Source organism: Paroedura picta, chromosome 1 (assembly GCF_049243985.1).
Source record: "Paroedura picta isolate Pp20150507F chromosome 1, Ppicta_v3.0, whole genome shotgun sequence".
In the NCBI taxonomy this organism is placed as follows: domain Eukaryota; kingdom Metazoa; phylum Chordata; class Lepidosauria; order Squamata; family Gekkonidae; genus Paroedura; species Paroedura picta.
In genome coordinates, this window is record NC_135369.1 from 138,720,765 (window position 1) to 138,736,182 (window position 15,418).

Here is a 15,418-nt window from a genome sequence, read left to right on the forward strand (position 1 = left end):
GCAACCCTTGGTGGTCTTCCATACAAGTCCTTTTCAGGGTCGACTCTGCTCCGCTTCTAAGATCAGTCTCGCCTGGACTATCCAGGGTAGGTAGGAGATGCCAAACTCCCAGACTCAAGCAGTGATGAGCAAAGCAGTCGGTGTACTTGGGGACAGATACAAGATTGGATGTGTCTGTTCTAGTCCAGCAGTGTATGGGGTGCAGCAATGTCGAACTCCATGCAACTGTTAAGTCTCCAAATATTTTAGATCACCAGACTGTCGCCATATCTCTGTCTTGGAAATGGTATGTAAGTTTTAATTGCAAATTAATAATTACTTTCCCCCCTTTTTTAATGAATGCAGGGCTGTTGAAACTGGATAAAACTAACTCTGTTGAATCCCTTCCTGAAATGCTGACTTCTGATTCCGAGGGCAGCTATGTGGGAGTTAATAGTCCTCGAGATCTGCAGTCTCCTGACTTCACAGTGGGATTCCATACAGAGAAGTCTGAGGTCAGAGCTGCCTTGTTAACCCCCTTGATGTTTGCTATTTAAGTAAAAACAAATGTAAATTCCTAATTTTTGTTTTAGAGAGCCAGAAAGAGCTGGCTTACGTTCAGTTTAAAAATGGTGATTATTTGCTTTGTCTTATGGAAGCCACGCACAAACTCAGAATTTTGGCGTGCATATTTTTCGTTCAATATACTTCATAAGGATTGGATTTCTGAATAGCACAGTTGTTATTGCCTTTGTGTGTCCATATGTTGCTTCATAACCTTTGAAGTGTATCCTGCAGGATCCATTTTATTTGCTTATAGTTATACATGAAGTGTACTTAAAAACTCCCTAACCTGATGAAGTTATAAACAGAATCTCAGAATGATGTAGCACTGAGAGATACCTGTCTTCATTCTGTAATTGTCTTCATGAGAATTAAATCATGCATCTGATGGCATATCATAGAATATGGAACCATACAGTTCATAGGCTTGTCCTGAGTACAATGTATGCCAGCAGGATTTTTGACTTGTGAACCCCAAATAGCTTGGTAAACCACTTATGAAATTCCAGTGTCAGAAGTAGCATAGTCTGACCTGTGGGGCAGCTATTCAAGGCTGTGGGGGGGAGGGGGAAGGAAACACTCTTGGGCATGCCTAAAGTAGCTCTGTGAATCCCATCCAATATAGGCTAAAGACATTATTGGATAAAGGCTTTACTGCTCTTGTATATGTCTGCATCTTACCCCAGCCAGTTATGCTGCTAGAAACATGAAGGAAGCTGCGTAACTTCCAGGTGATTTCTTGATTTCAGGTGAAAGAGAAGATGTCTGTTCCCAATACAGTTTCCACACGTGCCAATAAAGAGGCGTCATTGCAAAAAACCTCACCACCACGGTGCATTCCTAATAACAAAAACTCCCCTGCAGGCTCTTCCAACTGGGTTGTCAGTTCTTTGAGGTATATTTTTGTTTTATGGAGTGCTACATTTGTTTGTGTGTGAATGTGAGGTTCCTCTCAGCTGAAAGGCACTGTCGGCATAAGACTTCCAGTTGCTGAGCCTAGGTTTCGGAGCTACATATACTCGGGTCATTTGGGCAGTACCTGTGATAGCTGTGTTAAAATGACAGTGACATGATGCCACCCTGACAGTACTAGTTCCCTTGCAAAAGGGGAAGCTGTTTACAAACTTTTGCCAGCATTTGTTGGCAGGGGCTCATGGGAATTGTAGTCCATGGACATCTGGAGGATCACAGGTTGACTACCCCTGCCTTAGCTGATCTTCAACTTGCTGTCTTAAAGGATCTAATTTGAAGTAGGGTTTGAAAGAAATATAACCAGGCTTCACATTAACTATGGGTTTTAAAGCATTTAATTCAGCATTGTGAGGAGACCTAAAAGTGTCCTTGGAAGGGTTTTGTTTTTTAAGTATACAAATGTATAAAATGCTTGTCTGAAAACATTCTATTTGAGGTTTACCATAATTGAGGAAGCAGACATAATTTATACATCCAGTTACAAAATGTATGCAAGATATAGAAGATGTGAATGATGTTTGCCAATTGGGATGTCAGTAAAAATGCACATCTTTAAAAAGTAGCAACCTGTAATTTTTTTTCATTCAGCCCTTCCAGTCCTCCCGCTATGGATTTAAGAACCATTATGGAAATTGAAGAAAACATGCAAAAATGTGGAGCCATGCCAAAGATGAATTCAGGGTTTGTACAAGACCAGGGTTTGCCATGGGATGTAACTTTTAGGATATATAATAAAAGAAACAGTATTACTGAACTGGTTAGCGTTTAAAGGAAAAATCCTAAACTCTGTGGTAGCATTTAAAAAAAACTTTTATTTTGGAAATTTGTGTTTGTAGTAATGTTACAATACTTCATTTCCCTTTTAAGTACTGTTGATTAATAACATTAGAACAAAATAAACTTGATAAGATTTTACAGTCAGATCTGGAATTGGAAGACTTAATAAGGTTTTTATTTTTATTTTTTACTGTTGCTTACTGTCAGGGATTTAGAGAACAAGCCAGTCTTTCTGTACTTCTGGGACTTGTATAGCTAATAAAAAAGTCCGTCTTGTAGTTTCTCACATGACTGCTCTGTTTCACATCTGTTTTTTTGGAAAGTGGCAGGCTTATCTTTACAGTGTGGTTTTAATTTTTAGCAGACTCACTTCCCATGGGAATAAGCTTTCTCAGAAGCAGAGGAAACTGATTGCCATGGCTGCTAAGGACGGCAGCCCAGAGATCGTGCCAGATGCAGCTGTGCTGCCTGCACCACGGAAAGCTACAAAGCCAGGGAACGCGTGGTATGTATTTTATTAATGCATTTATGTTGGTGCGTGGTGACTCTAAATGCACAGCATTTTTTAAAATGCTTTGTTATGACCTAGTGCAGATAATTCACACTTGAATGTGGTGATGTTATAAAAATGGGATTGTGATGAGAGGTGTAGATCTGAAAGGGGCAATTCTTGTGTGTGGTTAGTGCCTACTGCTGTGTTCAGATAAGCCAGAGCCCGGTGATAATCCTGCTCTTCTAACTGCTGACTGTGGGTGTTGATTTTGTATCACTTTGCTCTAGATAAACCTCACTTGGAGGACTGTGTTTAGGGCTTGTGTCTGGAACTTTCTCAGGTGGGCTTGGGTGCCATTTGGATTGAGACTGTAATGCATATGCAGAGAACATTGAATGCCCTTTTTCTGAATTGAAATGGCCCCAGGCAGCACCTGTTTGTCCCATTGGAGGAATCCATATATACACATGGGCTACATGCAGGCTTCCCCAACAAAGCACATAACATTTTCAGATCAGGAAGCTGGCATCCAAATTGGCCCCCCATCTTCCTGGGAATTCAGTTCTGAACACACACCTCTGAAACCACAGTTATTAAAAGGACTTGTGGGGGATGTGTTTGAATTTTAACATCTGTTGGCCCTAAGCGTGTTCATATGATATACATAAGTCTGGGCTGATTGAATTATTTGCTTTATAAGAATAGTTTTCATCCAACCTAAAAACATTTTTAATAAATACAGGTAGGTGTGCCTGTAACCCTCAACCAAGAACATTATCTGTCCAAAAACTTGAAGTGGAGGGGAAAGATGGGAATGGTGGACAATTAAAGAATATTGGAAGCTACCAGGAATAGTTTTGCCCATGATGGAATAAATTGCCTAATGTCAATAGACGTCAAACATGAAATAATAGTTCAGCAGTGGAATAGGCTGCTTAAGGAGGTGGTGAGCTCCCCCTCACTGGCAGTCTTCAAGCAAAGGTTGGATACACACTTTACTTGGATGCTTTAGGACAGTGGTCCCCAACCTTTCTGAGGCTGGGGACCGGCAGGGCAGCTTGGGAAGGGTGGGGTTTGAGGAGGGGAGGGACCTCAGAGGCTTGTAATGCCATAGGCTCCAGCCTTCAAAGCGTGCAATTCCTTTGTGAAATTTGGGTTGGCTACCTCCATGAGGGGTCTGGAGTTACCTAGAATTACACCTGTTCTTCCGATGTCAGAGATAAGTTTCCCTGGAGAAAATGACTGCTTTGGAAGGTGGAGTCTGTGGCATTGTACTCCGATGAGGTTGCTTCCCTCTCAAGGCTTCATTCCCAAATCTCCCAGAATATGCAGGGGATCCCAAGGGAAATGGGTCTGTTGGAATTCCTGGCACTCTCCAAGGTCCACCCGGAGGTTGGCAACTGTAGAGAGAGAGAAGGAAGCAGGAAAAGGACAGAGACTACCGGGGCTCCCTAGAGGAAGCAGGGAAGGGAGAGCAGCTATGGCAGCTTCTAGGAAAAAGAAGAGGAAATAGTGGAGCCAGGAGGAAACCGGGGAGGGAGAAATGAGATGCCTCCTGCTAGTCCTTGTGATCTTCTAAGCGTAGGAATCTGCCTTGGCCCCTCTAGCTGAGTACTATCTGATCCTGTCACAAGTGGCTTGCCAAGGCTTTGGGTGAAGGTCTTTTCAACTGTGGTGTTTAAGTTCCTTTTAGTAAATAGATGGCAGGGATTAAAGCTGGGTGTGTTACAAGATGCCATGCTTTATTAGTCACATTTGCACCTTGCTGTTCTTTCTTTGGCATTTCCCCATGGTATTGCCCTGACGACCTTGTGAGGTGAGTTATACTGACAGACAGCACTTGGCCCCTGTAATCTCCATGAATTAGTATGGATTTCCCCAGAGATCTTCTCTGGGATAAGCTGTTAAAGATGGCGATAGATAAAATCTTCCTATATCTTATAAGGAAACTCTATTCTTCTACCCGTTGCAAAGTCAAACTTACCCGTCTTGGGAGTCTTACTCTAAAAATATCAATTAATAGAGGGGTAAAACAAGGATGCATATTGGCTCCCCTCTTATTTAACCTTTTATGAATGACCTTGTCCCCCGACCCTATCCCCCAAAGCTGGTCACAACCTGTAATTTGGTTCCCTTCATGTCCTATGCTTTTATATGCAGATGATGCTATAGTGCTGTGCCATTCACAAATTGGCCTAAAATGCTTACTACTTCAATTCCTAGACTTCGGTGAAGTAAGCAGACTTGCTCTGAACTTCACGAAGTCAAAAATTGTGGTTTTTGGAAATGCATGGAAGCCTCTCAAATGGAACATAAGAGATAACATCGTTGAACAAGTTAAAAGCTTCAAATACCTGGGAATATATTTTCACCATAATACAAACTGGGTTACAAAGAGGAAATATGCAGTCACATCTGCAAAAACTAGTTCCCTGGAGATTATACTTTTCTTCTATGCCAGACATAAGGAATATGTGCCAGCAGCCCTCAGTGTATTCAGCACGAAACTATAAGTGCCCAACTGCTCTATGGCATCTCTATTTGGATCAATGCTTTTAAACAAGCTGTTGAAAGTCTCCAATCCTTGGGACCCCAAAGTGTGTCTCCTACGCAGTCCTATGTCTAGAAACGAGCCAAAGACTATTGGAAACCAGAGTGTGGCTGTTAACAATCAAGTTCTGGCATTGCATGCATTTCAGATCTGACCCTAATAGTCTAAATTCCCTTATGCTAGCTGAACATGAATCATCTACATAGCTAAGACACATTTGAGGGTAAAATCAAATCTATAGAAATCTCTTCAGACTCCTTGTACCTGATATCTGAAAAGTCTGCATTTGACTCAGTTAAAGGCACACTGTTAGACTTAGAACTGCAAGAATTTAGCAGTAAAGCTAGATTTACTTGTTCTCCAATGGGGATCTCACCAAGTTCTCAGTCCCTAAGTACATATTTCTATCATCTAACAATCCTGCAACAGTGTAGAGCATTTAGAGTAGCTAGAACTTAACCAGTTTTAACTGGCGACCTCAGTAATGCTGGCTGAAGGGCCGGCAGGACGCGTGCTCACGTGTACACAGGCGCACAGCACTCTGATTGGTGCTCGCCACCCATTGTGGCCACTTGCAGCTGTGGCCGCTGCCCGCCACTGTTTGCATCGGCTGCTGCCATGGCGGCAACAAACCTGGGGACCCCCCAGAAGGGGCCAGGCGACCCCAAATGGTGTCCTGACCTACAGGCTGAGAACCACTGTTCTAAAGCACGATATCTGCCTTTGTTTACTCTGTATTGCAGTGGATCCTACTGCACTTTTCTTCCTTATATTGTATTTTTTAAATATGCTATTAAAGGCGTTGTTGTGTTCGGATTTCAACCTGGTGTCTAAATTCAACACTGTCCAGTACTGTTCTGACTTAGGCTGCTGGCACTTGAGCAACACAATGAATTCTCATCAAACTTTCATATAGGCATGTTCCTTCACAACATTTTTTTGGCTGCAGAAATGGGTGGGGGGATCCAAGTGGTTGTTTCAAAAACCAAACAAACACAACAGTCAGTGACTTCATAAAAGAATAAAGGACTTTAAGAAAACAAATTTGGTTCCTTGAAAATAGTGTTTATTTTAGGGTTCATTTCCTTGTGAAAAAGATGTTGCCTTGATGGCTTAATAATGATCTATTATTTAAAATATTGTTCTCATTATGTACTTCTGCTTTCTTTGATTAAGAAATGTATTTTCTTTTGTCACCCTTTAGTTTCCTTGTGGCATATTTATGCTCTTAAAGGTCTATAAAACAAACTCATATCCAGACACTTGGCGCTAACTGGAGGTTTCCATGCTTGCATGTGGCACTCCAGAACGTTTGTATGTTTGCCATGAAACAAGATACTTGTCTTGGAAATTCAGCAGCTCTTCTGGCAAGATGGGTGTGGGACCTTCTGGAACTTTTTCGGGTTGACATGAAGACTTATTATATCTTTAACCATGCTTTCTTTTTCTGTGCCAACAGAAGCCTCCAGTTTCACAGTTTGTGGAAGTTAAGGCTTTGTAGAGTTCTTGGGCTTATTTTTCCTATATGATTGTAAAAGGTCTATGCATAAAGGGGATGGGGAAATTGAAGGGGAATTCAGCGTATCATATAATTCCATATCTACCAAGGGGGCGCAGGAAAGTAGTGTCAATCTGTTCTTTACTTGAGAGGTACTCCTAGCATTATATAATTTGATCTTATTTTTGCTGGGATGGAATATCTTTACATTTCAGATTGCTGAAGCATCAACCTTTCATTGAACAGACAGCTTCTCATGTAACATCTTCACCCCCCTGTCCATGTATAGGCTTATGATGACTTTCCTGAATGCTTAGAATCATAGAATCATAGAGTTGGAAAGGACCTCCTGAGTCATCTAGTCCAGCCCCCTGCACTATGCAGGACACTCACAACCCTATCATTCATCCATTGTAACCTGCCACCCCCTTGAGCCTTCACAGAATTACCCTCTCTGTCAGATAGCTATCCAGCCTCTGTTTAAAAATTTCCAAAGATGGGGAACCCACCACCTCCCGAGAAAGCCTGTTCCACTGAGAAACTGTCAGGAACTTCTTCCTGATGTTTAGAAGGAATTTCTTTTGAATTTATCTCATCCCATTGGTTCTGGTCCATCCCTCCAGGGCAAGAGAGAACAACTCTACTCCATCCTCTATAAGGCACCCTTTTAAAGACTTAAAGATTATCAAATCCCCTCTCAGTCGTCTCCTATCCAGGCTAAACAGACCAAGATCCCCCAACCTTTTTTCATATATCTTGGTCTCCAAACCCCTCACCATCTTTGTTGCCCTCCTCTGGACATGCTCCAGTTTGTCTACATCCCTCTTCAACTGGGGTGCCCAAAACTGAACACAGTACTTCAAGTGAGGCCGAACCAGAGCAGAGTAAAGCGGTACCATCACCTCCCATGATCTGGATACGATACTCCATTTGATACAGCCCCAAATCCCATTTGCCTTTTTAGCCACCGAGTCTCTTAATTCTGTACATTATGTTTTTAAAGTCAAGTAATGTGAGACTCATTTAACAATGTTAGCAAATTTTTTCTTCAGTATCTGAAATGGAGCTTTCCCATAGCCAGAGGCACCGTGGTGCTGGGAGGGGGGGGAGTATAAATTGAAAAATAAAACAAATCAGAATTACAGTCTGATTGGAAATGTACATCCCTCAATGTTAATAGAAAACATGAAGTATTTCTCAAATTGACACAAAGGTTGTTTTATACCCATAACACTCCAGAGTAATTCAGCTCAGGAAAATCACTTATCAGACTTGCATACAAACGATCCAAACATGGACCATGAGCACTTTAAATCAGTGGCATTCACTATTCTGCAGCTTTTCCAGTTGCTGATAAAGGCCTATCCCAGCCACTTGATGACACGAAAAAAGCAGAACAGTTCGGGGCTATCACGTATGGAAGCACAGATTTAGTGAACAAGCCACAGCCCAAATTTTGTGTATTAATAAAAGAAAATGCTCATTCATACAATATCCCAGGACCAAGTTTTGAAAGTTATAGCCATGTCAGTGTGTTCTAAAATAATTTATCCAGATTATTTGGATGGACAAGAAAATGGCGAGGCTGTGGTATGAAAAGGAGGATGTCAGCAGAGACGGCTCTTGCAAGAACGCTTTGTGCTCAGAAGAGGCTTCTCCAGCTGTTTGTTCTGCCTCTCAGCACTCTAGCATTGTCTTCCTTTCATATGAAAATTTAAAAATGCACTTGAATGGCCAATTTTGTTCTACTCATTATATCCTGGAGGAGCCACAATGAATGTTCTGCACCTCTAACTGGCCCCTCTGCATCAATATAAAGGCAGGGTTATCTATATAAGCACCTGTAGAAGTCCAATGTATTAATATTGCAGTACAATGTTTATGCAAACTTTAGTTTATTAATTAAAATAATTCTCGGGGAAATACATTTATTTTTAAGTAAATGCATCCGTAGCTGTGTAGGATTTCATGGAATCTTCACAGTAGCAGTATTTTTGCTTTACTCAGCCATTATGCTACAAGGTACAGGTCTAAGCATGTTTCTGGTTTCTGTTCCAGGTCTACTTCATTGTCTTCTGCTTTGCCAAACTCATTCCGTGATCTCCTGGTTGAGGAAGAAAAATCTTGTGGTGTAGGCACTAGTTCCAGAAAAGTTTGGGTCAAAGAAGTTGAGGATACACAAACTGTGAAGTCTCTAAGGTGAATACATAAATTATTCTGTCTCCAGTACTTATAAACGGGTTTTCTAGCAATAGGGTAAATTGGTACAGGCATCTAAATCTACAGCATTCAATTTTAGGTGGCGTTCTAATGTTAGCTTTATAGCCTTAAAAATCACCTTGCTAGATGGGCTGCTGAGAGTAATAAATTATGGGAAACTGCAGTAAAATTATCTCTGAGAAACACAGTTACATAGTATTTCCCGAATGCATGCTAGAGATGCTTAAAAGATTATGGTAGTTTATAATGGCTTGAAGGCGCTGATTCTCAGAAGTGAAGTGTGTATGGTTATTCCTTTGGATTTGCACAGCAGATCTCATAATGAAAGTGATAAATTGAAAAATCTATATTTAGACACACAGTCTATCCTCAAGGAAACATTTTAACATTTCTGTGCCTTCGTCTGAAGAGGAACAATGGCTCATTCCCCCCTTTTCTGCTCCTTAACCCATCCTTTCCACACATAGTTTAATGTTGGTGCTCCCCTTCAACCTCAGTATTATTCCACTGACTTCTACGCTAGTAGGGCATATCTAAGCTCTGGAGCCTTCTTACAGTTTCAAGTGTGGCACTCGGTAATCCTGCATCACTGAATCCTCCACTTGCTTAGTCTGAGATTCAGCAGAGTGCTCTAGGCTTCATGCTGCCTAACAGCAGGGGTAGTCAAACTGTGGCCCTCCCGATGTCCATGGACTACAGTCCCCATGAGCAAATGCTGGCGGGGGCTCATGGGAATTGTAGTCCATGGACATCGGGAGGGCCGCAATTTGACTACCCCTGCTAACAGCTTTTCCGCTTCACGAAGGTGTGGCTAATCAGCAGGTCTGCTGATATTTTTCCACTCTAGACGCACAACCATCCCTACTCTTGATGCAGAAAATGACAGTTCCTGTGAACCAGTACACCCAGAGAGTCCAAAGTAAGTTGGATTTTTAAGTAAAACTTATTTTTGTTTATTTTTCGATTTATATGCTGCCCTTTCCTGAGGGCTCAGGGCGGCTTACAACGTATCAACAATAAAACCATACATTAACATTCAACTTGATTTCAAACCATCAAGAATCAAAACTTTGCCACCTTCTCTCTGTTTTTTTTTTTGGGGGGGGGTGTACAATGCATTATTGTTAAGAATTACTGAACGACTTGTTAAGTAATAGTTAACTTGTACAGGGAGGCTAGTTATTGCTGGTGTTATCTCTGTATGCCTCAACCAGGCACAGTGGCACAGCTTAGTCTTACCGGCCCTGCAGAACTGTTTCTCTTTTTAAAACCAGCAAATCCAACAAGTGTGCATCTCTTGAATTTCTAATGTTCCTTGCAGTCCTTGGTTAACAACATCCTCGCCAAGTCTGGCTGCAGCAACGCCCATCACGTTTGCAGAGATTGTAGAGGAAGAGCTCCAGCAAGAAGCTGCTCTTCTCCGTACCAGAGAGAAACCTTTAGCCTTGATTCAGGTAAAGGGAAATGTTCAGGCGATAAATTAGGAGCAGTTGTGCTTGGCATTTATGCTGCTCCACTAATGTTTTGGGCTGTGGTGTTCTTTTATTCTTGTTCTTAAATCATGTTACCCTGAGTTGGCATTATCCCTAATCCACATGGCTGTGCCTCGCCAAGCACAAGATCTTCATGCTCAGCAGCTTCTGGTTCCAGAAAAGCTGTGTCCGATGCTCTTGCAAAACCTCTTTAAATTCCTCTGACTCACAAATAAAGTCCACTCTTCAGGCTCTGTCCTGCCATCTGTGTTGTTAAAAGATCTCTTGTGTAAAAATGTATAATGAAGCCTGAAAGTTCTGGTGACTTCAGCTCCTCTTACGTTTAAGGTAAAGGTAAAGGTATCCCCTGTGCAAGCACCGAGTCATGTCTGACCCTTGGGGTGACGCCCTCTAGCGTTTTCATGGCAGACTCAATCCGGTGTGGTTTGCCAGTGCCTTTCCCAACCTCTTAAGTGTACACGGCACAAAATAGTGGCAAATGTTGACCTCCAGTCTAAAGATTCCTTGAAGGCTTCATAGAGCTGCTTCCTTTTTCATGTTTCAGATAGAAGAACGCGCTATTCAGGATCTGTTAATCCACTATCAAGCATTCGGCAACCCTGATGAGTTTGTTGTTGTTGAAAGGTCTCCCCAGGGGCCTATAGCGCCTCCAATGTGGAACAAGCATTGAGAAAGAAGGCTCCTTCTGGATTTGGAGAAGAGGTGTGGACTGCCCAAATCTGAGATTAATGACATGGATGCTCTAGAATAAGAATGAAGACAGTGACATGCGTCCATCTCTTTTCAAGCTGTTTATTGCCTTTTTCATGTTTTCTTTACCAAACGGCAGTACTAGGCCATGCTGCTGCATAGAATGTGTTGGAGTTGAAAGCTACTAAGCTGGGCTTTAAGATGCTTTTCTTCCCATCCAGCTAGCAAAAGATGTAAAACTGGTGTTGCTTTGCCCCTTAACAAAGACTAAATTGTTATTGTTATAATTATGCATATGTTATGCAAATTGTTATAATTATGCATATGTTTTGAATTATTAGTATTGAGTGATCATCATAAACTTGTTTTCCTAAAAATGTACCCAGTGTTTGTGTAATAACAAAAAGCCCTGACAACCGAAGCAATGATATCAAAGTTCTAGCATGCCTCCATATATGTGGATGCTCTTTTTTTCTGGAAAGTCCTCCTAACCATCATGCCTTATTCTGTGGGTGGGACTTCATGCTGCAATGAAGATTTTATACTGCATTATTACAATGGAAGTCAATCTTCTGGGTAAGCTCTTGCAATCCAAAGAGGAAGTGGGAGCCCTTTTCTGATTCAGAAATGGCAAAATTGGAATGGAGTAAGCAGCAGCATGCTGAACTACAAAATGTTTAGGAAAAGAGCATTAAAACTACACAAACCACAGAGCATTTTGACAACTTCGCATTTGTAACCAGGTTTCTAATTACTGTGTGTTGTCTGATTGTGGGTAGCGTTTTGTTGTTGGAAGGCTTTTTAAAAGATTGGTAGTTCTAGTAAATACCATGCTGTTGGTATATTTTGGGGTTTGTTTGTTTGGTAGTTTGCGATTGGATTTACTTACTACAATAATCTGAGCATTAACTGGCTTTGGATAAACTGGAGCTATTGTGATATTCACATTCATAGTGTTATGAGAAAATGACTGATGACTGATGTCTGTTATCTTATGTAGTTGCCGCTCCCTATTTTGGATGAAACACCAAAAGAATCTGCAATAAAGAGCAAAACGGATCATTCTAAGTTACACAAAGCTGATTGTTGTATTTATTTGCACCAACAGCAGTTCATCTTGAATATGGATCTCAAAGTAAGCAATTACAACAGGATAAACTCAGAGTATTTTAACCTTTCCCTAGATTTTTAGGCAGGGATGTTTTAGGCGCGTAAAAGAAAGAGTGATTGTTCAAATGGATGAACAAAGTTTGAATCCGGTGGCACCTTTAAGACCAATTAAGTTTTGTTCAAGACACAAGATGCAAGCACGCTTCTGAGGATGTAATGAAACAATTTCTTCAACCATACAAATAGGTGGCGGTAGTAGGGTTTATTGTCAGGAAGTTTTAGCTAGTATTCAGATGCATAATTAACTGGGCAACTCTAGCTGAGATAGGATTGAGGCAGTTAGCAGAGTCTTGTGAATCAGCATATAAAGGCAAGACTTAATGGACAGAAGTTTCAGCGGTCAAAAAGTTCAACTCTGGGTGCAAACAGGAACTAAGAGACAGCGTGTGCAGTTGTACACTTGTTTAGTTACATTTCAAAGAGCTTTCCTTAAATGTTACGTATATATAGCGTTAATCAGAATAAAGATGCCTAAGTAACCAGGCAATAAATTCAGCTAAGATTGGAATAGTTCATTTAATGAGACATTTAAATTGGCATACAGATGATAAAGGAATGAACAGATGTGCAAATGGATGAAATATTCAATTTCAACAGAACAGTGATTCAGCTGCGTTCATATAAATTTTAGCCACATGGGCTCTTCTCAAGGGATAAAGAAGCTGGCCCTGAAAAGCAGCTCTGTGCTCCTGACAATTGCTTCAGGACAAAGTTGATTTCTCCCCCCCCCCCTTCTGGCCTGCACCCCACCCCAGGCATTCCTTATGCAGGTTGCCACCATGAATTACAAAGGGAATCCTCATTTTCTTTTTTGGTATGAATTCATACCATCCATTTTATTAATTAAAAACTAGATCTTGTAAACTTGTTCATAGAAACTTCTTTCAGGATCAGTGTTGGGTTATTTTTATCATAACACAAGCTGATGTAAATGCATCATGTTGGAGCCACTATTTTCTTTTAAATATTGGGTTGTCCATTGGCCATTCCAACTTAAATAGTTTTCTCTGAAATCTACAAGTTATAAAGGAATCTTTTGCCACATCTTTCAGGGAACTGAATACAGTCACGTGACATATACTCTCAATCACACCCTTTTTGGACTCCTATAGAAGCAGCTTTTTAGGGGGCATTTTCAGGCTGCAGTGGGAGCAGGGAGATAAGAAAGTCCCATTCTGTGAGTGGAAATCTTTCTGTCGGAGGAAATGCTTTGTTGGATCCAGCCTCATGATGTATTCTGCTGCGGTCCCCGTGGAATGACTGTGACAATAGTTCTCTTGGGCTCATTCTTGAGTGCCAGTAATCCCAAGGCTGCTTTTCAGCTTTAACTTCTACAATCACTTAAAGTGATTGTAGAACAGAAATGCTTCGTTCTATTCATTTCTGCCCCAATTGTTCCCTGGGGGGGGGGCAAAGTGTCTTACAGCATTCTTTCCTCTATGACAACCCTGAGAAGTATTTGCTCACCTAACAAGGTTCCCTGGCAGAGTGGGGATTCTAACCAGGGTCCCCCAGATCTTAATCTGTTATTTCAGCCATTGCACCATCCTAGTCATAGATAATAATAAAAAGTATCAATTCTGACTTAGCTACTAGAACTACCTATATTAAGATATTTATTAATGTTTCATTGTCCTCTTAATTTAATTTCTGGATAAACCTTGTGGAAAAGTGCAATGGGACCTACCACTGTGGTCTGATATTTGCATTTCTGCCTCATCCCTAGTCAATTACATGTCACTACATATTGATTCCACATCTTATCTGTAGCTAAAATGTCAACCAGATAGGCTATAGTGGCCAGGGTGCTGGACTTGGAACCATGAAGCACAATGTGTGAACTTTGGCCAGTTGCTATCAGTTTAGTCTGCAGTTATTGGGAGGATTTGATAAGAGAAGGCAATAGCTACTTTGAGGAAAAGTGAAAGTTAAATGTGATCTAAAACTAATAAATGAAAATTAAATTCAGCTGCAAGCTGGTTATTTACTAAAGCAGCAGGTATATGTTTTGCAGTCTGGAAATAATCAGGCAGCAGTTTGCAAAAAGCTCCCGTGTTCCACAGGGTGGAGTTTCCATTCACTTTATCTTTTCCTCCTGCATTGCCTACAGTTACTTACCATGATTTCCAAACCTTTCTTCAAAAATGATAGGAGTGGGAAATCACTGGATTTATTTTTAAAATTTGACACAGTCAATTAAGGCTAAACCTGTGCAAAATGACCACATACATACAAAATAACCTAATTTGTACACTAATAAAGCTGCTTTGAGCATTTTCTATCTGTTGATATTTAAAGTTGGACACAATACAGATCTTCCTGCAAGCGGGGAAAAGCCCCATGTTTGCAATGAAACACATTTTGGGGGGTGGGGGTTGGAGTGGAGGTTAAGTTTCTTCCCACAGAAGCAGTTCCTGTACCTTTAAGAAATGAAACCCTCTGTGGTCATGGGGGCTGTTAGGCAGCCACAATAGTATTACTAATCTTCAAACACTGGTTTATGTGAGTAAAAACCAAGGATTTCCGGGCTCTTTTTGGCCCCCTTGCTTCTGTTCTGCTCCCCCGGAGAGAGGACTCATCAAGGGCCCAACTGAGCAGCATCCACTGAGCTACTTGGCCAGATCTTTCCCAGAGATAGGCAGTCAGGGGAGACATGAGGAAAAACTGAGAGCCAGTGTAGTGTCCGATTTAAGAATATCTGACTAGGATCTGAGAGACCCAGGTGCAAATCCCCACTCCGCCAAGGAAGCTTGCTGGGTGGTCTTAGGCCAGACAATCGCTTTCAGCCTCATCTGGGGAGAAAATAAACGAGATGGTACAGGCTCATGGTTTCCCCTATAGGGGAGAAAGGCAGATATAAATGAATAATAAAGCTGAAGTTTAGAAGGATAAAAAAAGATGGTGAGTAGGAAGAAGAGGAAACTGGAAGGACAGGGAATGCGGGGCTGCCAGGAGAAAAAGGAAATAGTGTGGGGGAAGGGGGAAATGGCTTACCTCACACATGACCTTGC

General features: G+C 41.4%; 1 protein-coding gene across 2 annotated transcripts in view; it reads left to right on the top strand.

Annotated features, from left to right (window-relative positions):
* Nucleotides 1-12,318, top strand: part of IBTK (inhibitor of Bruton tyrosine kinase) — a 52,802-nt gene extending 40,484 nt beyond the window's left edge. Inside the window, exons 22-29 of one of the 2 annotated variants that reach the window (XM_077305921.1) lie at nt 346-494; nt 1,293-1,438; nt 2,104-2,196; nt 2,657-2,797; nt 8,893-9,033; nt 9,902-9,973; nt 10,376-10,508; nt 11,092-12,318. In XM_077305921.1, coding sequence (XP_077162036.1) covers nt 346-494; nt 1,293-1,438; nt 2,104-2,196; nt 2,657-2,797; nt 8,893-9,033; nt 9,902-9,973; nt 10,376-10,508; nt 11,092-11,217 — 1,001 coding nt within the window. In that variant the 3' untranslated portion in view covers nt 11,218-12,318. Of the gene's footprint in view, nt 1-345; nt 495-1,292; nt 1,439-2,103; nt 2,197-2,653; nt 2,798-8,892; nt 9,034-9,901; nt 9,974-10,375; nt 10,509-11,091 lie in introns of both variants that reach the window. The other variant, XM_077305913.1, reaches the window with a different exon arrangement.
* Nucleotides 12,319-15,418: the final 3,100 nt, after the last annotated feature.